The sequence below is a fragment of the Stigmatopora argus genome, chromosome 15 (genome assembly GCF_051989625.1).
Source record: "Stigmatopora argus isolate UIUO_Sarg chromosome 15, RoL_Sarg_1.0, whole genome shotgun sequence".
NCBI lineage: Eukaryota > Metazoa > Chordata > Actinopteri > Syngnathiformes > Syngnathidae > Stigmatopora > Stigmatopora argus.
In genome coordinates this window covers 3361014-3388476 of record NC_135401.1, presented here as the reverse complement: position 1 = coordinate 3388476, position 27463 = coordinate 3361014, and the positions used below count along the sequence as shown (strand labels likewise).

The window sequence follows — 27463 nt, the reverse complement described above, 5'->3', positions numbered from 1 at the left end:
CGCTTCTCGTAGGAAGGGTTAATGAGCAGTAGCACTCGGCAATTCAGGCATAAAAGCGAATCATTTTGTTGTTGTTTTTGTACGCCACGGGTCCTGGGGTAGACACGAAGTCCTTGTGTCTGCCCGTCAATGGTCCCGGATTATGAATGGCCGCCGGTCGGGGTGTGGTATTGCGTTTCGTTCCCGCTGGTCCTTTATTCCTCCTCCGAAGCGGGGAGTCTGGAAGACTTGGGAAACATTTGGCTCCGCCGCTATTCATCCAGACTTCCAGCCATCCGAACAAACTCTTGTCTTGTCCCTGTCCTAGCAAGCAAAGTACAACCCTCCCGCCCTTTATGTCCCTTTTTTCCCTTCGGTGTCTCTTGTTACAAGGCAGCGGACGGCCTTTTGTCCGGCTAAAGCTGCCCCCTTTTGTTTGGGCTGCCTTTTTTTATCCTTGTGCTAATCGCCGTGGTCGTGTGCCTGAGTTGGACCCCATATTTCACACTCGGCTCCCCTTTGTTCCACGCGCCGCCCATGATAAGAATCCCAATTCCAGGGCCTCTCTGATATTGAAATCCAACAGCGGCGTAGAAAGAACCTTCAATCATCCATTATCTGCGCTCCAGTGATTACCATTCAATCTCTCCGAGTCCAGCCTCCTCATCACCAGCCACCGAGCGGGGGAACCTCCCTCCCCGAAAGGCCCCCGCGTCCCCCAACGTCGCATTTAAGCATATCCATAGATATTTCGGAGACGGCGCCGCGCGGAAATGTCACTGAAATGTCACTCGTCATTCTGCGACGGAATCTTTTGCTCTCTGATGTGGCCTTGGGATTTTTGAAAGTCCAGGGGAGGTCACCTTGCGGCGTCGGTGGGGTTTTTTGGTTCGTTTTCTCAGGGGGATGAGATTGTTCCGCGCCTTCGCCAAGGCTGCGTTGTTTTAATAGCTTATAATTGGTTCTTTTGTATAGAGATGAGTTGATTATTTATAAGTTGCGTGGTAATGCAGGTTTAAAAGGTTCAAAGGCAGCGTCCGCTCTCTGTTTGGCCTTGGACAATTGTTCTCTTTTGCAGTTTGGTTGGCGGGTTGCATTCGAGCCAACTAGGTTTCAAGTGGACTGGGCTAATTTATCTTTGGGCCAAAAAATAGTGAACTCACTGGACAGGTTTGACGTCCAATCCGTTTTGACTGGAAACGCTTCTCATTCAAAATGATTGACCTCTAGCGCAGTCCAATGGCAGTCTGTGAGTTGCATCACTTCCTTGTCATTTTAGGGTAATTACAGATCATTTCTTATTGGTTTGAGGCAAGGGTGTCAGACTCGGGTTGTTTCGTGGGCTGCTTTAACGTCAACTTGATTTCACGTGTTTGGGACCATTTTAGATTTAATCTTTACATTTTTTTATAAATGGATTAAGTAGTTGCTCATTTTTCAGTACCATTGACAGCGCTATTTTGATTGACAGGGGCGAATGAATGAACATATCTATTGTTGTCATTGGGAGACTAAGAGTTAATTTTGCATCACTTCCTGTAAATTATGGATCATTTCCTTTTGTTTAGATTTTTGGGGGGGTGCATTTCCAGGCTACCTTCTATTCATTGGTCGTTTTATTGACATTTTTGGGCATTTCCGGGTTGGTTTTGAAGCATTTAAAGGTTCTTGTTAACGAATTGGCTGCTATTGATGGCGTTTTGACCACAGGGGGCGAAAGTCCTGGTCTTACTGTGCCCGTGTAAAACAAACTAAATCCTCCGATCGGACATTTCAGGCTGCTTCCGGCCGTAAGCTTGACACCGCTGCCTTACGTAAAGTGTCCTCGATCCTTGCGTTATTTGCATCGCTGTCCAAAATGAAACTTTTCTCATTGACGGACAATGCGTGGCAGACAAAGCAGCAGGAAAGACAAAACGCCAAAGTATGCATTGCTGCACGTCGCCCGCCCCTTCATCCGGAAATCTACCTTTGATGTGTTAATAGTCGCGGGCTATTTCATTTTCAAGTGGCAGCTCAAGGATCAGCACGGAGACATATCGACCAAATCTTGTTGTCTCGCCACTGCAGCCGGCGATTGGGATTGATGTCACACAATAAGAACATTTTGTGGCTCGCAGAAGCAAACAGAACACTCATACGAGGTTATTATATTGTGAAATTGTTGCAAGCAAGTTTTATTGATGTCATCCTGACTGCAAATACTCATTGTTTCGGGGAACAATTTTGTCCTGCAGATTCTTTTTGATCCACATTCTCCCATTGCTTTTGCTTACCGTCGTGCGCACCTCTTCATTAGTTATGTATAGCCTCTAATTACTATTGATGAGCTTAGCTGATTTGGTTACAAATATACCGCTTTTTTTCTTATTCAAATGAGCCTTATTTACACGGAGATCTCCAAACGAGGGGTCCTTGGAATTGGCCTTTGTACGGGTTGATATAGCACGGACGCTAGAGCTACACCCACTTGTTTTTGTATGCGCGACTTTGACAAGATCCACTCATACTCAACCCCCCCCCCGCATCATCATCCGTCTGTGTGGATGTATGGCACTTCCCGCTCCTCCATCTGTTTTTGTCAACCCATGAAAAGGTCCATTGTAATCTGCAGGATGCACAGTTGACGTGCCGCAATCTTGGCTCGAGCCAATCAAAGCAGTGCACCCAATTTATTCCAAGAGGCCCAAACTCCTCCCCTGGGACCGTGTCATGTCCCTGGGCTCTCTGGCAGAAATTTTCAACCCAACTATTTTTTTTTCTTCTTTTCTTAACCCCCGACTCAAATCCTCCTCCTTCCCGACGTCAACCCGGGTCTGAATAGAACTGTGCCCGCTGGATGATAGCGGGCTCCTGATTAACCCTGGAGTGACTAGCTAATGTCATTGAAGGAGGGCCACCTGGCTGTGAGACTGTACAGTCAGCTGCCACTGAAGGGCCAGAATAGGAGACGACCAGGTGTTGGGCTCCGGCCCCCCCTAATTGTTGCCATGTAATAGCCTGCTTGACTGCACAATATAGCCCAGGGGCTAGGATTAAGAAAAGCCCTTGCCAACACACAGCGCTATTTTCTGCTTTTGCCCAAGGTTTTGTGCGAGGACTATTTTTTTTTTTTTTTTTTTTAACTATTGATGAGCTTTTTTTTTTTTTACACTGTTGACCAACTCACTCATTGTCCATGACATGCAGTCTCACATGCTTGTGGTGGGTGAGTTGTGGGTGAGGCAGGTGCACCCGAATAGAAGGGTCTTCCATTCTTGCAAACACGCGGGTGACGACATCTCGGCCCATCCCAAGTTATTTCAGAGATTTTGGGACAATGAAATCAGCAGAGGAGAAATTGTAGGAATTAATGCAGTTAAGTTTGTAAATGTTTAATGGGCTGAAATTCCTGGCAAATATTGTGACAACCTTATGGAAGCAAATCACAATGTTTGATCTTGGCTGTAGAATTTCAAGGCAATGCTACCAAATGCTTCTTAAATATATGTTAATTTCGGAAGTCATCCATTTCTTGCAAAAAAAAATTTTGCTCGTCATTAACAGGAAAAATGCCATCTTAGAAAGTGAAATACTAAAACGGTTTCACTTTTTTGTAAGTAGTGTACATCCTGAAAATGTTTCAAATTTAATCTCACTTCATATTTCATCTATCAGTTCAAAATGCATTCTCAGCATTGTAAAAGTCATATATTTCATCATCATTTTTCAACCATGTTACATGACAAAAGGGGAAATAGTTTTTCCAAGTCAAGGCCTCAGCTTGTCCTCCATTCTTCAGTCTTTGACATTTTATTAAAAGTTCAAGTTGAGATCAGATAGATGTTCCCTCGCCCTGTCGCCAATATTTCCCCAAAAAAAGTTTTCATAATCACCTGTTATAGCTGCGATGGCAATCATGCCCCTGACACAATAATATATCCACTCATTCACGTCCCTGTGGTCACCATCGCTGACAAAGGACACCTTCATAGAGAACACTCACCTCGCCGCTGAGAGAACTGTATCTGTTAATCTTCATCCCTTTTGTAGCTAGCTCATCTTATTATGACTTTCTGTTAAAGCACGTTGGAGGCCCTGTGAAGCTGTTGGATTATAATAGGCCTGTGTTTGATTAATCATGCCCACCCATTGTATTGCACATCTAAGGCTGTCATGTTAATACTCATCAATGGAGACCAGGCTCCTTTGAAAAGGAGATGGATTACAGACGCACTTCATGTAAATGCACACGCTCAGCAGGCTTTGATGGCCGTCGTGTTGCGCGCAATCAAATTGTGTTAAACAAATATTGATGCCCCAGTCGTGCTGGCTCTCTGGGTACATGTATCGTATTTTCTCGCATATAAGCCGTCTCCACGTATAAGCCGTACCCTTAAAATTGTCTTAAAATCGTTGAATTTTACAATTTCTCTCCTATAAGACCGTGTGCGGTCGATTGGTCGCCAGTCTTTTGGTCGCCCGTTGTCGCGGTCGGTCATATTCATGGTTTTGATAGGGAGTACAAATGTGTTACGTCGAAGGGAAAATCTTAAGGAAAATCATCGCATGTGTTTTTTTCTGAGATACTATATTAATCGAAAGGATCGTCTTCTGGATTGCACATTCCTAAAGGGTGTTGCCTGCACGTAAACAAATTCAAAAAGGAAGTCACGTGAGCAGTACAACCAGGTAGTGTGTCCGTAGCGGTCTAGTTTGTCATTCCGAGGTAAGATTCTGAGCGAGCAATGGCAGGCACAAATGAGTTTTTTCACGTTTTACGCAAGATACGTTTTTTTCTTCTTCTTGAATTTCATTTATAGACATCCAAATTAATTCTGTTAGCCGTTGTATCTGTTCATCTTTTCTCTATTTTGAAATAAATGACCGTATCGGCCGCATTGTCTTGCGTTATGGCGTTTCGTCCTGTCCATGTCAAGTTTAATTTGTCCGCATATAAGCCGTACCCTCGATTCAGTCATCTTTTTTTAGCGACAAATATGGCGTATAGGCGAGAAAATACGGTAAATCTTGCCTTTTATTTCTCTTGTCATTTTCGACTCCAATAATCAGCCGTCAAAGGTCAAAAACCCAACTTTGTTGTCAGTCTTCTGATTTGTTGCGCGACAAAAATCGATTTTTAATGTTCCCCAGTGGAATTGTGAATTGTCAGTTTTGTTTCAGAGATGCGGTGACGGCTTCTTCCAGCCCGGTCGTAAATAACGTTCCCGTGCCAGCTCGCAGGCATCTGTTTTTCTCCACGGCCGTGGCAAGGCTTTGCGGAATAACCGATGGGCAGCCATGATGTCACAGGTTAGAAGTGATGTCACAGCCATAACGCTCCGTCTCGCTGTCTGACTGCCAGATGGACGATACAAAGGTGTGTAGGTTGGAGCTTGGAAAGTCTTGTTGGGTGAAGCTTACGCCTCAAGAGGTGTAATTAACCCAGGCTCATGATTTGACCTAACTCCTTCGGGGCCACTTAGCTCTACTTTCATGTACCTGCTCCCAATTAGGCAATTGCTTAGCAAGTTTCTAAAGTGCGCGTAACCATGTCTATGTACATCCACAAAATGGGGACAAACAGTTCTCCTACTCTGTCTTAAGGCGTATTCACGCCTGCTCTGTTTGGTCCAAACCTAAAAAGTCGCTGGTGTGCAGCTTTTTTTGTTGGTGTGAAGCGAACAGCCAATCCCAGAGAGAGAGGTGGTCTCAGTTCGCTTTGTGTCAAAGCGACCGCACCGTGTTTCGGACCAAAGCTGAAATTATTGATTTGCACGTAACATGATGGGAAATCTTGTTTGGTTAAGGCGGATCCTTTCAATATGTTGTTCTTCCCGACTCGGCCGTTTATCGTGACCTCAGTCTTTGGCTCTGGTGCGATGTTCCTCTTCCCAAATGTCTCCCCGTAATCACCTAACACCTCGAAGGGCCTTTGCTGAGACAAGCTTCACACTTTCAGTTCCGCGCTGTGACAACAGGTACCGCTGGCACTCGCCGCCCGGTCTCCCTCCAATCAACACCTGCTCTGCTTTACGCCCTTTCTTGCTTCTTCTTCTTCTCTATTCTCTTTTTCTCCATCATTTTTCACAAATTGTGCTTCACCTCCGCCCGGTGGTGCGCCTTTTCGATTTTTCTCATTTTACAGTCATTTGTTTTCAAACCTCCGTTAGTTCTCATTAGTGCACTGTGCAGTGTCTAATGTGCAATTATTGTTTTTAATGCCTTTAAACACAGTGGTACATCTACTTAAAAATGCTTCTACATACGAAATATTCTTGTTACAAAAAGCCTCAATGAGAAAAAGATATGTAATAAAAATCCAACTTACGAAATGTAAATACACTGTGTATCCAGTATCTTTTAAAACCTGGCTTAATGTGCAATGTAACCTTTTGTAAATCGTTTTCCCTTTTTTTACATAGATATTTCATACAAAATTGGTATACTTTTATCTTTGCTGAACGGTTTAATGGTTAGTATTTACCATCGTGGAAAACCTAAGCCAATTTAATGTAAAACATGTTTCTACTTACGAAAATCCAAAGTTTAAAAGCCACTTCTGGAACAAATTAATTTAGTAAATAGACATACCAATGGTACATCTTTTACCTCCTTCATTGCGATTGACGATGATCGACGTGCATTCATGTAGCTCTTTTCATCCTTGTGCCGTGGATTATTTTAAAAAATTATTCAGTCGCTCAGATAGGCCCATCTTAAGTCAACAGTAAGTCAAATTGCGCTAAAATGTTTTGCTGAACCAGTTAAAGTAACACGTTAAGGTAAATTAGCATGGTTTTAAACAACATAGTACCTAAATTTGCGTGTTTTTTGTTGTTGTTGGGCTTTCTACCTGGCAGGCCTTCACTCGTGAGCACCACTTCCTCGTTGGAGGCTAATTATGTGACTGCTAAAGTCAATGGGACGAGGAGGTACTCGCGAGTTCCTCTTCTCTTCAAGGTCAAGCTGATTGGCCCAGGTTAATGGGCAGATGTGGAGTTGAGGGGAAAAAGGGAGGTCAAGGACCCGTAGGCACACTCCACCTCATTTCAAAACTGTCTCTTCACCACAAGAGCTCCTTTTACCGCAAGCGCTTTTACAAACAGGATTAACCTTGGTTGTAGTGCGCAAGTGTAGCCGTTGTTTGCGGCCATTTTTGCCCGAGTTTTGTGTTTATTCTGTCGGGAACTTTATCTCATTATCTCTCACTCAAGGTTTTATTTGAGTGACTTGACATGAGATTGTCATATCACTTTTATCATGACCAAAATGATCGTGTCTTCTCTAAATTGCACACGACAATCCAGAGCACTTAAAGTCATTTTTCAATATTTTAAACTGTTTCTTACGTAAGGTCACAATGGGTGGCTACTCAAGTTGATCGATGCAGTTTTTGAATTCATTGCAATCACGTTGGAAGGTGAATTAAATTGTCTGGAAACAATAGGTTTTGAAATTGGACATGGCTGTCCTACTACTTTGAGTGGAGATTGAATATGAAACAGCTACAGAGGATGTCGTAAGTCAGTGATGGTGAGAAGCCTTCTGTCGCTAGAGTGACTTAGCAACACAAAGACTGAGGGTGGATGGTCAAGATGCTCTCCTGGGAGTCACCAGATCAGAGGTCAGCCTTGCGGGTGTGTCTGTGTGGGCCTACTTATGCACCAACCACTGTGTCTGAGCATGGGTAGAAAGGACCGCCACATTGGGTGGGTTGGCCGAGGCGCAAAATGGATCCCAATGGACAGTGGTTTTCGGGTCGGCTCCCTGTGGAAAGAAGAGGGAAAAGGGGATGTTTTGGCCGATGGGGTCCAGTTGGGACAGAGCAGCCTGCTAATGAAGAGCCATCTGAGGCCTTGATTCACCTTGAACATGGGCCATTGCATCTGCCCTGACCTTGGCTTTGATCCACTCACATGCTTGACCCATGCTTTCCCCAAGAGCTGATCTACTACCATCTGGGCAGTGCACATCAATATGTATACATGCATGCACATACTAAAATGCATATGTATGCGCACGCATGTTGACCCATATGTCTTGGTGGTTATGGTCCTACCAATCTGTCAGCAATACTGTCTTCTAAGCTGCATAATGTGTTTGGCTATAATTGACCTTTTCCGCTTGCACTTAGTTCGAATAACGTTCCAGCCGTAAATCCTTTCCTTTATCACCCTCAGGCTACTTTTAAAGGTAGCAAGGTTTCACTCACCCACCATTACAAGTATATGAATTTTAAAATATTATTATTTGGTCCTTCATCCTTACTTAAAAGCAACATGTATGGTCTGTTGCTGCTGTTTATGGTAATCAATGACATTCATTTATTTGTCATTTTCTGTTTGTATTTGGTCACTTCCTGCTGATTTTGGGTCACTAAATAGGAAGTGACCCAGTAATGTCTTTAAAGCAATGGAAAATGACTCCAAATTAACTGCCAATGGACTGTAAATGCCCTAAAATAAATGGGAACTGACCTGTAAATGGCCCTAAAACCTGTAAAATTAGAAATAAATACTCTAGTTTCAATGCCATCAATCAATTTCAATGCTAAACCCGAAAGCGTAGACCTTTAACACACTCAAATCTGTACATTACAAAGCCTTTAGGATTAAATTTCCATTCCCTGGTTCGTCCTTACAAAATTACAGCTGGATTTTTATTACATTTTAGATGTTCAGCAATTATAAGTGTCAATGTTTTCCCCAAAAAATGACTGACAACAGACCCATGACATGAATATAATCCTTACATGGCTCTTCTGGGTGTGTTCCCTGATTGATTGCCCTTCGTTAGTACATGGAGGCAGCAAAGACTGAATATGAACGGGAACACGCTGTACTCCTGGCTAAGTAATTAGAGATAAGCAGAAAGAGGCAGTAGCAGAGAAACAGAACACGGGCAAGCAAAGATTACCCCTTGCTGTGCATCAGGTCCGATTTTGGCGCTGCAGTCTTTTTTTACCCCTCGATAGAATTCTCCATTCACTTGGATGAACTGATGATTCTGGTGTTCACGCTTCTGGAAAACACCTTTTCCTAATCACCGCACGTCTCCTGTCACGCATGCCTGTCTTTCGATCACGGTCATTTCGTTAGTAAAAGTTTCTCCATTAAATCCGATGTAGGGCAGCGGAAGTAAGTGGTATTGGAAAAGAGGCATGTGTCAGAGTGAGAAGAGCGCCTGCTCCAGCTGGAGTCAATATTTGCTCTAGGAATCTCAATAACAGGCCTGCAGTCATCTGCATCTCTGATAATGGATGGCCATATGGCTCTGTTGACCAACTATGTGCTGAGCCTCGCTGTCTTTCTCCAGCATCATTTGTTGGCTTGGCTCTTAACTTCTCTCATTTCTTTTCATTTACTCCTTGTTTCACGTGTTTGTCCGCCACTTATCGCTGAAACAGACACATTGTGCGCACTTTTACAAACAAAATTTCCATCCCTTTGTTATCCGTATAACCCTCGAAACGCGGAGCCGTGGCCTAGGTTACCATAGCAGCAATTCCTGGGATGTCTACATTTTGTCCAACGCTTGGATAGAAAGCTGTGTTATGACCGTAGGACCGATACACTGTGAAACATAATCATTTTACGGTCAATTTTCTTCCCTTTTTTCAATATTCTTAGTAGGAATCTGAACTTTTGGGTAAACGGCAATGCGATACGAGGCTCACGATATGGAAATGATCGATACATGGGGCAGTTTATTCTATATCACAACATAATGTAATGTATTTGTTCTGCTCTGAGTTTCAATGAGTTTAGCATTATGAGATCTCCAATCCATTTGAACTGGGAGGGTTTAATTTTCCTAGAATGAACAAAAATGACCCAATCGATTGGATTTCTTGTGCCATCATTAACACTTTTCGAGTGATAACTTACTAGCAACCTGTTGGTTCCTTTTCATTTGAATAGCAACACCTTTTTATTACGTGATATGGATTCTTGGTCTAACTATCCCGATATAGTAACATTTCAATATATTCTTAACATGAGCATTTTCTTCAATATGCCGCCATACTGATGCTACCTTCATCTCAGTTTTCTCTTTCACACTAGCCTTTGTCTTGTTGAACCCACCCCCACCCGGCCCCCGTGTTTCCTTGTGAGCAGCTTGGCCATCTAACCGTTGGCGTGTTGTGGCTCAGCTGCCTGTCAACCCCACTTCACCATGCCTTCCTCAAAGCCTTTGGTCATGGCTGCCTTGGCCCCTGCTGTGGCGGCATGTGCCCAAAGCCGGCCTCCTGCCCACTCACTGTCTCGTCCTATCTAACCAACCCAGACCGCCGTTTCCTTGCCCTGTCCAATGTATCTCAGCTCAACCTTGGCTTTACCTACGCCCAGCGCTACCACATGCTAATGGGATGAGGGCTGTTTGTATGTTTGTTTTTGAAAATCTTATTCCAATGCACTCTACAGTCAACGTATTAGTTTTTACCATATTTCATGCATTTTTTGATCATTTCCAATTGTGTATGCCAAAGTGGCGGCCCGGGGGCCAAATCTGGCTCGCCGCATCCTTTTGTGTGGCCCGGGAAAGTAAATCATGAGTGCTGACTTTCTGTTTTAGGATCAAATTAAAATGAAGAGTATAGATCTATATTAAATTTCCTGGTTTTCCCCTTTTAAATCAATAATTGTAATTTTTTAATCCATTTTTTCTGTGTTTTTAGTTCAAAAATCACTTTGTAAAATCAGCAATTGGCCAAGGTTGACAGATACACACTTTTGGTGCACACTGCAGTGGCAATAGTCAGTCTCAATCCAGCTCTCTGTCGTCATGCCATCAGAAAGATATATTTTATTCAATAGTTTCCTTTAGCATATTTTACCCGGCCGCTCCCTCCATTCCGTAACAGGTTTGGTAAGATACATCTTCAATAATAACATGATAATGGCGCTCGGAGCGTTTTCCACCCCCAGCTGCAGCTATTTTGCAGCTCTGTATTTATTTGGAGTTTTCCCAGAATTTTAAATCCTCCAGTCATCCTGCTTTCTGGTCGCCCAGGCTGTAGCCGCTGATTTTCAACCCAAATTTCAAATAGCCTCAATTTTCCCCATGATGATACGGAAAAGTGGCCAACAGGAGAGGGTACTAGTCTTGTTCTACCGTATTTTTCGGTATAGAAGTCACACCTGAGCACTAGCCTAATAATAAAAAATGGAGTATAAGTTGCATTTTTGGTCGGGGGCAATTTTTTCATTGACCAGAAACTAAGAACAAACATACGTTAAATAGTAAAATAGGGAACAACAGGCAACATAGGCACCTGTTAATATAACATAACAGCTTTTGGGATAACAATAGCCTAAAAAGGTGTTTGAAAAAATACTATGTTAGATTTGCATGGACCCTTTTCGAACAACACTCCATTAAATTCATTACATTTTACTTAGTGTTGTATGGTTTGGTTATATTAGATTTAAACCCATTGGCGGTGAGATATGTCCACTATCGCTGTCAATAACTTAACTAAAGTAAAATATATTTGCAATTACATTCAATCTGAAAGAATGTATCAAATAATCTAACAATGTTACATGCCATTACACTGTTTAAATTGTGTGATCTTCCCATGGATGAATGACTGAATCTATCAAATAATCTAGCAATGTTACATGCCATTACACTGTTTAAATTGTGTAATCTTCCCATGGATGAATGACTGTTATTTTAATGACGCTTGCAGAAAAGCACTACATTCTTTCACTGGTTTCAATTGTAGGACGTATTTTCATAAAATGCAATACTGTTCACCCAATTTTGTATCCATCAGCGTCTGTTTCTGAGAAAAGCAAATCTTCTTTTGCTCTTTTATATTCCTTAACGAGCCTCCAATAGCTATGAAGAGAGAGCCCTCTACCTGGAAGCAATCGTCCAGAATCACCGAGAGGTCATGACGTTTGAAGACTTTGCCTCGCAGGTCTTCTCCCCCTCCCCCGGCTACCCGACGAGTGGGACAGGTGAGAAATGACCGTCGGGACGCGTCCTTCCGATCCTTCTCCTCATTTCGTCCCCTCATTTTCCCATCCACCTCGTTCATTTTCCTCCCTCATCTTTATTTTTTTACCCGCCGTCCCCATCGATCGAGGAGCCGACACTCATCTTCTCCGTCTCGGCTCTTTTTTCCCATCTTTACCGTTGAATATCAGACAACAGGGACTTCAAAGATGGGCTCCTCAAGCCACTTTGTGCGCCGTCTTTGCCGCGAATATGAGCAAGCCTTGTTAAATGGCTCTCGGGCCTCGGCGTGCGCGCCAACGTGCGGGCGCGCGTCGCCATGAGATCATTGGCCGACACTTAAGAGATCCATCCGGCAGACGGCGGCTCGCAGATGTCAGCACAGGACTCTTATCACTTCATGATGAATAGAATCCAGTGCGTGCCTTATCTTGTTCTCCCTACTCGTACCAGCGCTGATCGATCGGCAGCTGCACGGAAATCAATACGCCATTGCACTTTTCTCCTTCGCTTGGTCTCAACGAGCACTCTGGAGGGAGAGCAGGATACAATAGCACACCGCTGGGACTCTTATTTTTTTATACGTGTTCAAATTCAAATTAAAAGACAGATTTGTGGTACTGAGTAGATAATAAAAACACGATGCGAAGGTATGCGCGTATCGGTATTTACATATGGAACTTGCACGATTTTGCCTCCTCAAAATTGGACTCTTTTGTAATTACCCTAAATTTTCGGCATTACTTTTTTTCTAATTGAATTGAATGCATTTTATTGTCATTATACAAGTATAATGACATTTCTTCCTGGTTGTAATATCGCAGCCTTTTTGTGATATTTCAATTTAAATGCGGCATATCAGTCATCTGTTGTTTTAAAATAGCCTTTTAAATATTCAAATATATTTATTTGACTGTATATGCAGTCCTGACCAAAAAAATGTTATTTTGTCACGACTCAGTTTTACATGGAAAATTATACTCTAATTCACGTGTCAAAGTGGCGGCCCGGGGGCCAAATCTGGCCCGCCGCATCCTTTTGTGTGGCCCGGGAAAGTAAATCATGAGTGCCGACTTTCTGTTTTAGGATCAAATTAAAATGAAGAGTGTAGATGTATATTAAATGTCCTGATTTTCCCCCTTTTAAATCAATAGTTGTAATTGTTTAATCCATTTTTTCTGTTTTTAGTTCATAAATCATTTTGTAAAATCTAAAAATATATTTAAAAAAAGACATTGTTTTAGTTCTATAAAAAAACAGAATATTAAGGGCTTTTAATCCAGTTCTTTTAATCCATTTAAATAAAAAAAGCTAACTTTTATATCTAAAATGGTCCGGCGCACATGAAATCAAGTTGACGTTAAAGCGGCCCGCGAACCAACCCGATTCTGACACCCTTGCTCTAATTGATTAATTGAGTAAAGACAAAAAAATAGCCATGTATACATTGAATTGAATTGAATGCTCTTATTGTCATTATACAAGTATAATGAGATTTAAAGCTTTCACCATGTAGTGCTCAAATATCAACAACAACAATCAAACAGACAAATAAGTAATCAATAAATATGAAATAAATAAGTAGTCCAAGTGAGATTAGCAGATCGGAGTGGCCTTATTCCGTCTGAAGTCCAGGATGAATTCCATGGTTTTGGAGACGTTCAAACACAATGATAAATAAATAATCAATAAATAGTAATAGACAAATAAGTGATCAACATAATAAATAAGTAGTATAAGTAGTAGTCAACATGGGTAGCAATAAAAAGTGACTAGCTCGCATGCTCTTAATCCTGTGGTAATTGCAATATTCTAATGTTACTTTTCACTCTGCTTGCCCTTTTCTGTCGGTTTTGAACCTCCATGTTTTCCAGTTCTTTCTCGTCATCTCCCGTCATGCGTTTGTGTCTATCCGTGGTTGTTTTTTCTGCGTTTCCATCCTTTCGTTCTGCTCCGCTTACCATTGCTGCCACTAACATGTCATCCATGCTTCATAACAGCGTGCAGGCGTTGGCCGGGAATGGTTTGGGACATGGAATACCCTTGGGCCAAAATGGACTGTAAGAATTCTGCCTTGCCTCCTTCACCCTCGGCATGACACCCAACCAGTGCGCCCACCGACATCCGTATGTCCATTTTAGGTCACCCCCAAGCCTCATCCCCATTAATAGATATATCTGGGGGAGATGTAGTTTAGTGGAAGCCCCTGGCAGGGGTCTACTGAAAGTGCATATGCTGCATGCTATGTACTCAGTTCCCCTGCAGTGATTTAGTCTGTTACTGTGAAGAATACTTGCCTCTTCCTTCCTTTTCGTTCCATCTGGATGTGTCCGAAACTTCCACAGTCCATCTTGCCCTCACCATGCAACGTAAAAGCAGCATTATGACATCTTGCATGAATTTAACCATCAAAATTTCACCCATTTTACACTTTGTTACTGTGAAGAACACTTGCCCCTTCCTTTCTTTTCTTTCCATCTGGATATGTCCGAAACTTCCACAGTCCATCTTGCCCTCACCATGCTACGTAAAAACAGCATTATGACATCTGGCATGAATTTAACCATCAAAATGTCATCCATTTTACACTTTGGAAATGACTTTTCGACAAGAAAATTCACAAAAACTGGGAAATCAATGTTATAGTTATTGTTATCGAATATTACTAGCCCACCATCGCAATGGCTTAGCTAAATTTAGTTAAAATCATGTCTTGGTTCGTAATCTGTTCTATCAGTAGGTAAGATTAAAGTGATGCTCCCCATTTTTGAAGTGAACGTAAAGTGCGTATAAGCGCATTTTTGCTTTTGTTCTTCGTGGAATGGAACTTTTTCAATTGGCTTTTATTTTTCCATCCACTGGTGTGTAAAGTCAACGCCAATTTTGGCCCTGAGACGCTGTCACAAATCATTCAGTCTTGAAATGTTGTCTCGTCATAAAGTGCACTGCTTTCAAGCGTCTTGTTGCCATTCAAATTTAGGCCAAATTTCACAATTGTGTTTCTCTAAATGGCACTGATTTCAAAGCGAAAAATCTTAGTCAGTTCACAACCTCACCACTCATGCCGTCCAACCATCTTGCATTCGCTGTGTTCACTTGTATCTGTCCACGAGTGTCTGATGTCATGCTCTACTCTCTTTCCCTTTTTTAGATTAAATTTTTCTTAACGGTCCAAATACTATGTATGACGAAGGTAAGCACCCGGCCGGGTCAGAGCCACGACCTACCCTTTGCTCCTTCATGCATCCTCGCATTTGTAACTCAATTCCACCCCGCCCTGCCCGCTCCCCCCGCCCCCCATCCACTACTAACCAATCTTTATTTACTGATCACACTGACAAAGGGAGAGCGAAAACCAAGCTGTTTGTTCGCCGGGCGTCCTCCTGTCGAGGCCATGCTAGTAATTGAGAGCGCTGGCGACAATTAGCACCTGACTAAGTAGCAGCATGAACAATACGGCTACACTTCTGGCCCTTGCTTCTGCATGCGGAGTGCCTTTTATCTCCTTTTTCTCCATTTTCTTTTTAAAGCCACCTCCCCTCCTCCATGATTTTCCTCCCGTTTTGAGTTTGCCCGAGGCGACTCGGAGACCAACACCTGCCGCACTGGAAGACGTCTTTGTCATGCGAAGCCTCGTTTGAACCGCCATTGAAGGGACCGCTGGGTCACCGACCACAATTTTTCCGGCGTTCCCTCCGCGTCGTAACCTTGGCGATATTTCCATTTCCGAGAAACCGTCGGTAGAGCTAGATGTGGAAACGACGACGTCACGCGATGACAATTTCGGCGATTGGCTGGAACTTTCGAGACTTAAAGTCATTCTTACACGAGCGACCGCAGTAATTAAGCAGCGCGTTCTAAGAGATATTGCTGCTTTGCAGCAGTTGGTTTTAATGGGCCACTAAATGGATAGGGAAGCCTGAGTGGGTGAAGTGGTACCGCAGTCACAAACAAATGAGGCGACTTCCTGTCTATCATTTGCCTTCGTGGTAGATTCAATTTTCGCATGTAATGAGTGTTTACTGTAGGAATTAGTGTCGAAGAATACAGGAATGCATTATATGAACTGGAAAACAAAATGAACGCACTAGCTGCCATAAATGGGAGGGTTGGTGACCGATGAATCTCAAATGGATTGGCATATCTGGCAACCTCGGCCAATTGCTCCCCTTATTAATGATTGCAATTCCCCTTATTAAGCGATCAAATGCAACACGGCACATATTTACTCACATAAGGCGCACTTAAAAGTCTAAAATTTTCTACAAAGTGGACGGGATGCCCAATCAGTATGCACTAAATTCAAGATTCTGTAGATGTCACTGTATGACACCGACAGCTTGACTGTCTGGGTACATTGCTTGCTGACGCGCTATATTTTATAGTGAAAAGGCGGAGGGATGAAAGGGGAATGTTCGTGTGCATATCATGCTTAAAGCATGACAATATTAGTATAAGACGATGACGTTTTCGGCTGCTACCAGTGACTGAGACGACCCGGATTAGAGCCGAAATGGGTAAAACCAGATCGGCTTTACAAAAAGAAAAAATCCCATCCCAAAGTTGTTTTATGCTGTACGCCAAGGGTTTCAGACTCGGGTTGGTTCGCGGGCCGCATTAACGTCAACTCGATTTCATGTGGGCCGGACCATTTTAGATATAATATTTAGATTTGTTTTTATAAATGGATTCAAAGAACTGGGCTTAAAAGCCCCAAATATTCCGTTTTTTATAGATCTAAAACAACGTTTATTTGAGCTTTTTTTTTTCTTAGTAAGGGAAAATTTAATCATTTGTTTTTAATTGCGAAAGGAAACCATTTTTCTTTAATCATGTTCCATATTAAAGTGGAATACAGAAAATATTTTTAGATTTTACTAAATGATTCCTGAACTAAAAACACAGAAAAAATGGATTAAAATTTTCAATTCTTGATTTAAAAGGGGGGAAATCAGGAAATTTAATAGAATCATTTCCTGACCCACGTATCGAGAATTTCTATACTATCGCCATATTATCGTTATACCCAGAGGTTCGCACCCCTAATTCATATGCAAATCAGAGAATGTCAGGACCCCCCCCAAACACATACATACGTACACACCCCCCCTCTTCCAGCCCCTGGATGCTACCGGTGTCCACTGTGCTGCTGAGTGTCTGTTACTCCAGCCATCTGCCGTTCCTTTTAGCCTCTGCAACTCGAGATGCTCCGCAAAAAAAAATGGCAGCAAATAAAAGGACAGGGAAAGAAAATAGGCAACCAGATGCTTTCCCAACAAAGCCAAGGAGTTGTTTAAACTCTCCTCATGGGGCAAAGGCGGGCAGGGGGTTGCGAGTGGACCGAGGTGGGTTTGATTGTCCTCACCAACATGTTGTGCCCACCTCCCTGCGTTTTCCATAATTCTCCATTGGAAACTTTCAGGGACAAATTATTTGACTTGAAGGTCGCACACAAAACAGCTCACAGCAAGAGAGAATTGAAAACTGATGTATAGTTTGACCTGGAATCGTCAGTCTTTTTTTTTCTATTGTGACAATCTGGAACTCTCAATTCTTCATGATTTCCTCAGCATGTGAAACAGCGTAAACTTTCAAAATAAAGGGTTTGCAAGCCAAGTAACGAAACGTCAAACTAAATTAAACATCCCCCGTAATGTAAATACACTTCATATATCCGTTTTTGTTGTTGTTGTTATGATAGTGTTGCTTTCCCATTGGCTATCTCCCAACACCTCGCTAGCCTCCCATTGGCTAGAAGTTGCGTCTCCAAGATGCTGGAACTGAAGTAACTTTTTGGGGCCAAAAATAAACTGGTCTAACCCACATGAGCTCTAGTTGGCATGACGGTGGCTTCCTCTTGCCGCCATCCCAATTCCCGAAGCTAGCAACCCAAAGGTTAGCCGTGAACGGTGGCTCAACTGGAGTGTTCTGGCTCGAGGGCAGGACGGCATGTATGAAAAAAAAAAACACAGAAAAACTGCAACAATTGACTTTGTCATCCATAGATTTGTTTTATAACTCTCTTTCTCCCCCTTGCAAATTTCTCACCTGCAGGTTCCCTCTCCAGTAGCACCAACACAGAATTCTCCGGCACCCCGTCCACGGAGCCCGTGGACCAGGTTTCCCCCACCATGCCCCGGGCCGCCAGAAACCGAGTCTCTGGAAGACTCCGCCGATCGGCGAGCGCGATAAGCAAATCGTCCAATTGAGCTGAAATTCAGACTCCGATTGTCCAAAGTCTTATTGGTCGTTGTCCCCGTTAGCTCACTGCTAACGGGAGAACAACGTAATTTGTAGCGAAAGTGGCAATCGGTCACTTTGTTTCAGCTCTGACTGTGAGCAGCACTATTTTTATTTTATTTTTTGTGTCCTCTAATGCATTTGAGGAAAGCAATCCTGTGAAATTGGCGTCTTCATTTCCTTATGGCGCCTGCCTCTTTTCACCTTATTTTTTGCAGATTGTGTCCAAAGTGTTACCCAGGTGTAACGGGGACGTTTTGTCGTTAAGTAGCAGCAGCGTTGGCTGTTTTTGATACGAGAGCGGACAATGGGAGAGTCCTTTTCGAACTCGAGGGCATCCGAACGTTGTCGGATTTTTCTCGTCGTTGTTTTAATCACTCTAATGTTCCTCTGTTTAAACCGATTCAGATAGATTGTGTCATGATTTGATTTATGCAACTCTGCTGGAATGAGAAAAGACTGCGCTCGTAATTGCATTGTGATGTTGTTAACATGGGCTCGTGTCCGGTAATCGAATAAGTTCCTGCTGTCTCTTTCCTCCTCGATTAGTTAGCTTGGCCCGTGACATTGACATTCCAGCATTCAAGCAATTGATTTTTTTTCCTCCCCATTTTCTTCCCTGACCAACAAGCATTGAACGCCCAAATGTTTGTTTCTTTACATTTTGCTGTCACTTCAATATCGACATTCCCCTTCTATCGCCGTATTTTCCGATATATAAGTCGCACTTTTTCGTGGTTTGGCTGGGTCTCCGACGAATATCTTTTATAATTTTTCTACTCTCACCACCAACAGCATGAATTAGGATTTTTAGGCTAGCTATCCAAAACCACTGTTAACATTCAGACATTAACAGCTGCCTATTTCGTCAGTTGTTCCCTATTTACTATTAGTTCAACAAATAATATCTGTTTTTGCTTTCTGATCAATACAAAAATGCCCCGCAAAAATGCACCTTATATCCCAGTGCTCCTTGTTTATGTTTTCTCCCTTTCATTTATTTCCACAGGTGCGACTTATACTCTGAAAAACACCGTAACTATTTTTCCCGTCTTGTTTTGTACTCCTCACGCTAACGACTATCCGCAAAACATCGCCCTCACCGTTCCTGCTTCTACCCTGTCCACTTTTTCCTTTGTAGACAAACCACCATTGCCCTTTACCTTCTCCTTAGCCGTCCCTTTATTTTTTTTTCCTGATCCCTCGCGACCCACGACAAAACAAAGCCAGATGGATTCAGAATGGCAGCTCCTCTTAATTATAGGCGCTCCCCTTTTCCCTGATGTCTTTCACCTGCAAACGGCTCCTCCTCCCGGTTCCCGTGACACGCAAGGGCGACTTTGGCGTGGCATGCCTGAGGTGAACTCTCTGAGGCCTCCGAGCAACAGCCCGGCTGGCGCTCTCACCTCTCCCAGCTACTTTTGTTGCCATGGTAGTCAGGTGTTTTCTGCACACCGTGAACAGCAGAGGTAGCCTCTAAGGGCTCCGCCCTGGTTGCAGTTTATTCCCATCTGGTACGTGAATATGCCTTACTTTTCCACTCCTATTTATTTATGGATAAAGCAGCTACTTGAAGCTGGAGAAATTTTTTTCCTGCTTTTTTCCCCCCATTTGCGAGAGGAAAAAAATGCACAAATCCGTCCGTTAAATCACTTGAAAAAAATGTCGAAAGATTGTAGCGTAGCCATGACGTCCGTGCACTTCCAGGTGAACCAAGAAAGAAATGTTTGCGAAGAAATCGATTGTTTTCCTCCTTGTTTTTGTGGGTGTCAAATTTGAGGGCTTTTGAGCATCTTCGGAAGATAAATAGAGATAGTAAATACCTGTAATATATTATTTGGATATGAGAAAAAGAGAGAGAAATCTTGAAGATTTCTTTTCTCTTCCACGTCGGGCTGTTTTTAATGATCTTTTATTAGCGTTGTGAAGAAGGTTTCATTAAATGGAATTTAAAATTGTACATTTGCGCGTCTCTTTTTGATTTTTAAGAAAAATCGGAATGGATACGTTAGTTGTCGTGTGTGTATGTGTGTTTGTTTTGTTTTTTAAGTCCGGGCTTTGCGACCTGGGCCAGGTCTGGCTAGGAGCAGCAGGAGTAACCTGACCCTCCTCCCATCTGTCTCCCCTGCTGCTAAACCTCGTTTTGGAGGAGGCCTGAATAATGGAGGCAGCCTCATTGGGAGGTGCAGGTGCAATGGCTCCAAGCACCTTCGGGTGCCCTGCCTCGCCTTTTTTTCCCCCCATTAAGTCGACAGAAAAAAGCACTTGACTGTCATTTTAGAGCTCAAACTTGAAAAAGAAGCCTAATCTTACCTCATTTTCACTCCTTGGTTCGGAGATTTAGGGCTGCGTGTTCTGGCTCCTCCGAGACATTTTGTCAAGATTCCATGTTACACGTGCAGCCTTGTTAGATTTAGGTTTGCAAATTTGGAAGACTGACAAGCTCATTGAAAAGTTTTTTTTTAAGAAGAAGACATGAAATGTCCAGTGACTTCATTTTTTATTAAATTGGCATTTAACAAATTTGATATTTTAGTGTTCTCCAGTTAAATCTAAATGAAAATAGACAGACGCAACCAAAACCGTTTTGTTGAGTTTGTGTTTTTTAGCTAAGTATTGTAATATATTTTGTTCTGTATTATTTCAATAATTTGATAAATCCAAGACTATAAAAAGTTGTATTTTTTATGCTGTTTTATGCATTACATTCAGTGGACTGACTGGAAAATGTACTAAAAATCAAAGTGTCAGTTTGAGTGCAATAATGTTAATTACTGACCCTTAATTTAACCAATTGATCAAAAAAAAAGTTCTCTGCTATTTCACAATCCAAGGTGAGTTTATCTCAGTCTTAACTATGCATGTGAACATTAATTATCCACACAAAAGAAGTAAATTCAATCATTAAGTTTAATATTGGTCATACTCAGCCTCTTAACACAGCATGTATTTTTTTTCCCTTGTGTTAACTGCCAAAGGGAAATCAACTTTTTCTCTCTTGACGTGTTTAATAACAATGAAACTAAATGCATTTAACTTTATAATCCTATTTTTTCCAATTCCTGTTGATCACACTGTGTATTTATGTACAAAAACCCTGTACAATACAGCAATATTTTCAAATATTCTCATTCCCCATCAAATTGAAAGCCCTCAGAGACTAAATGGTCGTTTTGAAAATATTTTTTATTATTATTGTTATTATTTCGATAGACAACAACAATATACACATACAATCAAAGCGCTATAAAAGCCAACATTTAGGAAAAAATAACGTCCTTAAAAAAAGATTGCATCTAAGTTAAGAGCTTCGTGTTTTTTTTTCCTTTTTTTACAAGAGTGGTGGATATCGATGATTAGAACCCGACCCACGACTCTTGTCATAACTCATAAATTAGTCCCAAAAAAATTAAATTTGGCTAAACGACATGTAAACTGCCAGAACGATTCACAAAGAGGGGAAATCACAACAAACACATCAATAAGTTACATAAAATCATTCGAATAAATAAATAAATAAATAAACATATGATGACCCCCAAAAAATATTGCAACAATCTTCAATTGTAATAATGATGATGATAATAATAAGAATAAGAATAATATGTGCCAGCATTGTAAAGGAAAACAATCTATGTTGACTCTTTAAGGCAGTTGTACAGCAAGATTTTGGATGAGATGGAGGCTATTTCGGACTAAACTAAAGGCATTTATGGTTTCTACTTCACGGACAATCCTTCAGTCACACATTTTTTTTAAGACAAACTTGATCATTTTGTCGTTCGTGGTCATTTTTTTAAAGTAAGAACGAAAGAAAGGCTTTGACGGATTTCAGAACAATTCTTAGGTCTAGAAGCTATCGTCGAATACATGTGCTGTCCTAGAAAAAATACCCTTTAACAGTCAAAACTAAGCTTCTCCGTAAACTAATTTGAGGAAAGATTTTTCAAATAAAGTTGAAATCGAAGGAGAAGCGCTCAACAATCATTGATTGGCATGATTGGACCGACTTTTTGCCTGTTTTTAACTCGTTGGCCAACATTGACGTCGATGGACGTCCAATCCAACGTGCCTGAGAGTCAGTCCCGTTGGATTGAACGTCCATCGGTGGTGCAAGATGGTCCTTTATAGCCAGGCCTTTCAGTTTAAACGAATTGGACGCCCATTTTTGTACGTTTTTAAGACATTGGCTGCCTTTGACGGCGATGGACGTCCAATCTGTCCCATTGGATTGAACGTCCACTGCCGTCAATGGCGGTGAAAGACGGTCCTTTGCCGTCAGACTTCACGATTTGGACGCCTATCGTTGTCGAGGAGTATCACCCACCCCTACAACTTTCCTTTTTTCATGTCGATGCTCTTCTTCCTCCAGATCCAAAGGCACGAGTTCTGTTTTGTTTTTGTTGTTGTTTTTCAGCAGGCGGGCCGCACGGGCATTTGGAGAAGGATCACCTGGCGGTTCTCCGAGGGATGGCACTTGTTGATGTGCCTGGTCAGCCCCGGCGAGCTGTACAGCGTGGCCGGGCAGTACTTGCACGGGTACGTTTGGGACGAGTGCATGAGACGCAGGTGGCGCTCCTGGCCCGCCCGGCCCGTGAAGCTCTCCCCGCACACGGGACACAGGAGGCGGTCCGCGGGGCTCAGGTTGAGGGGGCTTTGGTTGGAGGCATCCTCCGGAGAGGAGGAGGCGGAGGAGGAGGAGGAAGGGAGCGGCGCCTGATCCGCCGGGAAGCCCTGCTCCTCGGCCACTTTCTTCTGCAGCACCTGGTGTCCCACGATGTGTTTTCTTAGGTATGCTTGCCGCTTGAACCTCTTGCCGCAGAAGTGGCAGTCGTACGAGCCGTCGTCCGAACCGGACTCGGACAGACTGGGACTCGGGCTGTCTCTGTCGCTGGCGTCTTTGGCTTCTTCCAGGACGGCTTTCAGCCCCGCGGGGGGCATTTTGGTGGCCACTTCGGCTTTGGCGGAGGGGGGAGCCACCGACGCCGGGACGCCGCCACCGCTGCCTCCGGTCCCCACGCCGCCCCCGGTGCCCACTCCCCCGCTACGGGGCTTGTGCCAGCGGCGATGCGAGGCCAGGTTGGCCGGGCAGCTGAACATCTTGTCGCACTCCGGACAGCGGTACTCGACGCGGACGATGCGGGAGCATTTGTGCTGGGCCAGGGAGAAGGGGTCGGCGTAGGCTTCCTTGCAGAGCTGGCACACGAACTCACCCAGGGGCTTGTTGGATCCTGACGCGTGCGCCCTGGGCTTCACCTCCACCGGACCCTCTTTGATTTTCAGGCCCAGCACGGGGGAGGTGGTCATCTCGTCTTCGAAGTTGAGCTTTCGGATGGCTTTGGGTTTTTTGGGAGCGCCTTTGGATTTGTCGGACCCTCCTGCCGCGGGTCTCTTGGTGCCGGCGAGCCGGTTGCTCGGCGGAGCCGAAGTCGAAGCCGAAGCAGAAGCCGAAGCCGAGGCCGGCCCCGGGCCGTTGTTACCGGCGCCGCCGCCGCTGGAGCTGCTGCTGCTGCTGCTGATCGTACCGCTTCGGCTGCTGTTGCTGGAGCCCATCTTCAAGTCGACCGGCGCGTACAGGAGCTGGTCCAGGCCGGAGATGGAGGCAGGGGTCGGGAATGACTCAGCGGAAATGGGCGAGCCCAGATTGAAACTGCGCTCGAAATACGCCCTGTCGTGCTCTTTGCTGATAGGCCGGGTCGGACTGGACAGGGCTTGGCACGCCGCCTCGGGGTTGCCGAACTGGGCCGGCTTCTCCGCCTTGGGCACCGGCGCGAGATCCGGGGACGCCGCCGCCGGTAAGCATGGCTGCAGCCGGTTCGGGAAGGCACCTCGGCTGAGGTGAGGGGGATCCTGGAAGTCGTCCTCGTCCGGCCGAGTCCTGTACGAAACGTGCGTGCACTTCTTGTTCCTTTTGACCAGGAATCCTTTGGGCATGTTGGCTGGGAGCGGCGGAAAGGCACTTGAAGAATGCGAACGCAGTGTCGAGTATCCAGGATGCTGGAAACTGGGGAAGAAGAAAAAAATCGGGTAATAACACCTGACGATGGTGAGACTTTATCTCCCCTCTCTTCTGCCCCGGCTCTCGCTGAAATGTTTTCGTCTGGAAGGCATAGCTCCACTCTTTTTATGGCGGAATGATGCTATTGTTCTCGCCCCCCCTGGTCGCAGCATCCCCGGCCAATCAGACGTCTCGGCGATCCCGGTGGAGTGGAGGGTGGGAGGTGGGAGATGAGAGATGGGATGTGGGAGGGCCCCCAGCCATCCAGCCAGGCTGCCTCGCGTTGGGTGGATTTCGTTGGAGGCTGTGCAGATAGCTCAGCAGATGCCCTGGCGGTTTATTGCATTAATGTGGCCCCTCCTTGACGGAGGAGGCACACGCCGGGGCCCTCCTCTTTTTACGCTCGGATGGCTCCCGATACACGCACACGCGCCGTGGCTTTTGTGGCTTTCCTTTAGGGAGGGGGGCGCATTTGCACAAGGTAATCTGCAGACTTGACTCAAAATGGCTTGAGAATAGATGAGACCAAAAACACTTTAATTGCATGGCATTGGACGCCTATCGAGCAGTTATACTATGATGTTTTTTTGTTTGTTTGTTTGTTTGTTTGTTTTTATTATGCAACATTGCAAGGTGGGGGAGGTGAGGGGGTCTTTTTTCTAGGGCACGTGTCTTTCTCGGTAGTTTAACCCCACCTATAAATCAGACATCTCGCTGCATACATAAGTAATAAGAGGACCCTCTGGTCTTTGGGCACAATAGTCACGTCTGCCTATCTCGAAATAGCCTTGCCTCTTTTACTTCTTTTCTTCTTTCGTTTAGGAACGACACACGCACTCAGCAATTTGCCTGTGACTCATCAGTAGTTAACAAAGGACAAGAAAAGTGTTGGTCATTTGTAAATTTTCATCTCTTACTCTTATTTTTAAACCTTATAGCCAAGGTGACCATTTTTGATCATTTGAAGAAAAAAGAACCCAAACCCTTAAAGACAGAGTATCCACAGATGTGGAAATCATATTTTTGGTCATTCAGGTCCCAATGTTTATATTAAGTGTGCAAATATGGCTTATATCAGGCAAGATTTTGTTATTGGCTTGCAACAAATTCACTACCAGTCCAAGTATATAGAATTTATAGTATTGGCAGAGTATGTGCTGTGGTAGTAAGCAATCAAAGAATGACCTCTATATTTAAAAAAACCTAACAAATTAGACGTCTAATGATCTCAATGGCAGCTAATGAGCTCAAAGATTGACCTATAAATTAATGCAAAAATAGTTGAATAGATCATTCTGTGGAATTCTAACTTTGTATTTGTAGGCTATCAAAAATGTGTATACATTCAAGCTGTTTTTATCCAATTTACACATAGTTTTGGGCTTTTTTTCCAGTCTGCCATGCGCCACTTGGCCCAGAGAGCATTCTTTTCCCCTTTCAGTCAGCAGACCAGGGAGGAATTAATCTACGTCGTCGTACATTGTTCCTCTCATTTACATAAAGCTGCAGTATGACCAAGTCAAATAATTACACAATCGGAGCTGAGCCTCAGGCCTGTGCGCTTTCCTCCTCTCAATGGGGCTGTGTGTGTGTCTATGTGTGTGTGTCTATGTGTGTGTGTCTGCGTGTGTATGAGGGGGTGTGTGCTTTTGGGTGTGCAAGTGTGTATCACCTGCCTGCAAGCACACACCTCTTTCTGCACTTACTTACCTTAAATTTTTATTTTTTGGAAGTGAATTGTCTCCATCTCATTTCCAAAATACCTATTTTTTTCCTTTTATGGTTATGCCAATTTATTTTTAAGCTTTGTTTACGTCTTCTTTTCCTCCCTCAATGGCTTTATCTATTATTTTTGTCTGAAATGGGAGTTCTCATTTTTTTTTGTTGATAGTTGGATGACGTTACAACGAGTTCCTCTTTCTGTCACGCCATGTCATTTTGAGGGAAGCGCGTGGGCCGCTGCAGGCCTCGCAATGTCGGCGCGTGCTGTCCGGGCTTGTACTGGAAGCCCAGGCCGGCCGGGTGCCTAATTAGCATACAGCTGCAGTCAGGAGGCCTCCTCGAGTCTGTTGTCATCCCCCCCACTTTTTCCACCCTCTTTTTTTATGGCCTCTCGGAGCGTTCACTTTAATTACTGCACTGCAAGATATGCCTTCTTTAGGTTAAAGCCAGGTTTTCAACAGGTGCCGGCTAAATCTTTATAAAAGCCTACCCCGCCCACACAAGTGTGTTCATTCAAAATGGATAGCCAACTTAAAAAAAAAGGTAACTTTAATTAACACTTAGAAATTCTGATTCTTGTGAATTAACGCTTTTGTAAAATTTTAAAATGTTCTTTTGGATTGCTTGATGTCTGTCTGTGTGATACCTGTCCTCAAATGTGGTATGTTAGAATCAAATGTGGTATGTTAGTGCAATCAGTGGATTGCAATCAGGTGCATGTCATTTCAGCCCAACCCCCGTTGGTTCAACTCTGTGTAGGTGGAACAAAAATGCATGACAATATTAACAGACATCTGCTACCAGTGACTGAGACGATCCGGTTTAGAGCGGAAATAGGTAAAACGAGATCGGTTTTACAAAAAAATGTACCTAAAAAGATCCTGTACTAAAGTTGTTATATGGCGTACACAATTTGAAATGATAAAAAATGTATATGTTGGCAGATATAGGTCTATCATATTAATGACAATCCTTTGCTCCTCCAGGGGTCTTCTGAACCTACTGACGTCCCTGGTTATTAACTCTCACAGCCCATAGAGGAAACCACTCGTATCTGCGTCATCACCAAGTGAGAAAATCAATTCACACTGCATCAAAGTCAGGTGAGATACCACACCATCAGATCCGGTTCAATTTCCCTTCAAGGAATTATAATGAGTTCACTACATGTTTAAAATCCTTTTTTTTAAACTATCATATCGATACTGTTTCATAAGAGAGCCACTTTGGGCTGGCGGTCTGCTGTTATTGTTCATTCACTTTCCGAACCGTTATCCTCACGAGGGTTGTGGGGGGTGCTGGAGCCCATCCCAGCTAATTGCGAGGGACACCCTGAATCGGAGGCCAGCCAATCGCAGGGCACGAGGAGACAAAGTACAAGCATTCACGCTCATACCGAGGGGCAATTTAGAGTGTACGTCGTTATCACTTCAATCTAATTTTCACCAAAGCTTGTCTAACATTTTAAGTTGTGGTGATTTCACGTCCACGGGCCTTTATTCCCACCACAGATGACTCCAAATGAGCGATGGCCGAGCCAAATTGAAAGTGCAATAGGACAGGGCTCTAATTGGT

At 43.6% G+C, this 27463-nt stretch overlaps 2 protein-coding genes across 8 annotated transcripts in view; one reads left to right on the top strand and one right to left on the bottom strand.

Annotated features, from left to right (window-relative positions):
- Nucleotides 1-20128, top strand: part of ralgapa2 (Ral GTPase activating protein catalytic subunit alpha 2) — a 188374-nt gene extending 168246 nt beyond the window's left edge. For 6 of the 7 annotated variants that reach the window (XM_077620367.1, XM_077620368.1, XM_077620361.1 and 3 more), the window contains 2 exons: nucleotides 11809-11930; nucleotides 17983-20128. In XM_077620367.1, coding sequence (XP_077476493.1) covers nucleotides 11809-11930; nucleotides 17983-18137 — 277 coding nt within the window. In that variant the 3' untranslated portion in view covers nucleotides 18138-20128. Of the gene's footprint in view, nucleotides 1-11808; nucleotides 11931-13928; nucleotides 14587-17982 lie in introns of those variants that run through there. The other variant, XM_077620365.1, reaches the window with a different exon arrangement.
- Nucleotides 20129-21336: 1208 nt separating this feature from the next.
- On the bottom strand, nucleotides 21337-25356 carry insm1b (insulinoma-associated 1b). Its single transcript, XM_077621335.1, has one exon. The coding sequence runs from the start codon at nucleotides 24100-24102 to the stop codon at nucleotides 22582-22584; it is 1521 nt and encodes a 506-aa protein (XP_077477461.1). The 5' UTR covers nucleotides 24103-25356; the 3' UTR covers nucleotides 21337-22581.
- Between the last annotated feature and the right edge of the window lie 2107 nt (nucleotides 25357-27463).

What these genes read in the sequence shown, in the direction of transcription:
- insm1b (XM_077621335.1), bottom strand. Translation starts at nt 24,102, where the DNA reads ATGCCCAAAGGATTCCTGGTCAAAAGGAACAAGAAGTGCACGCACGTT.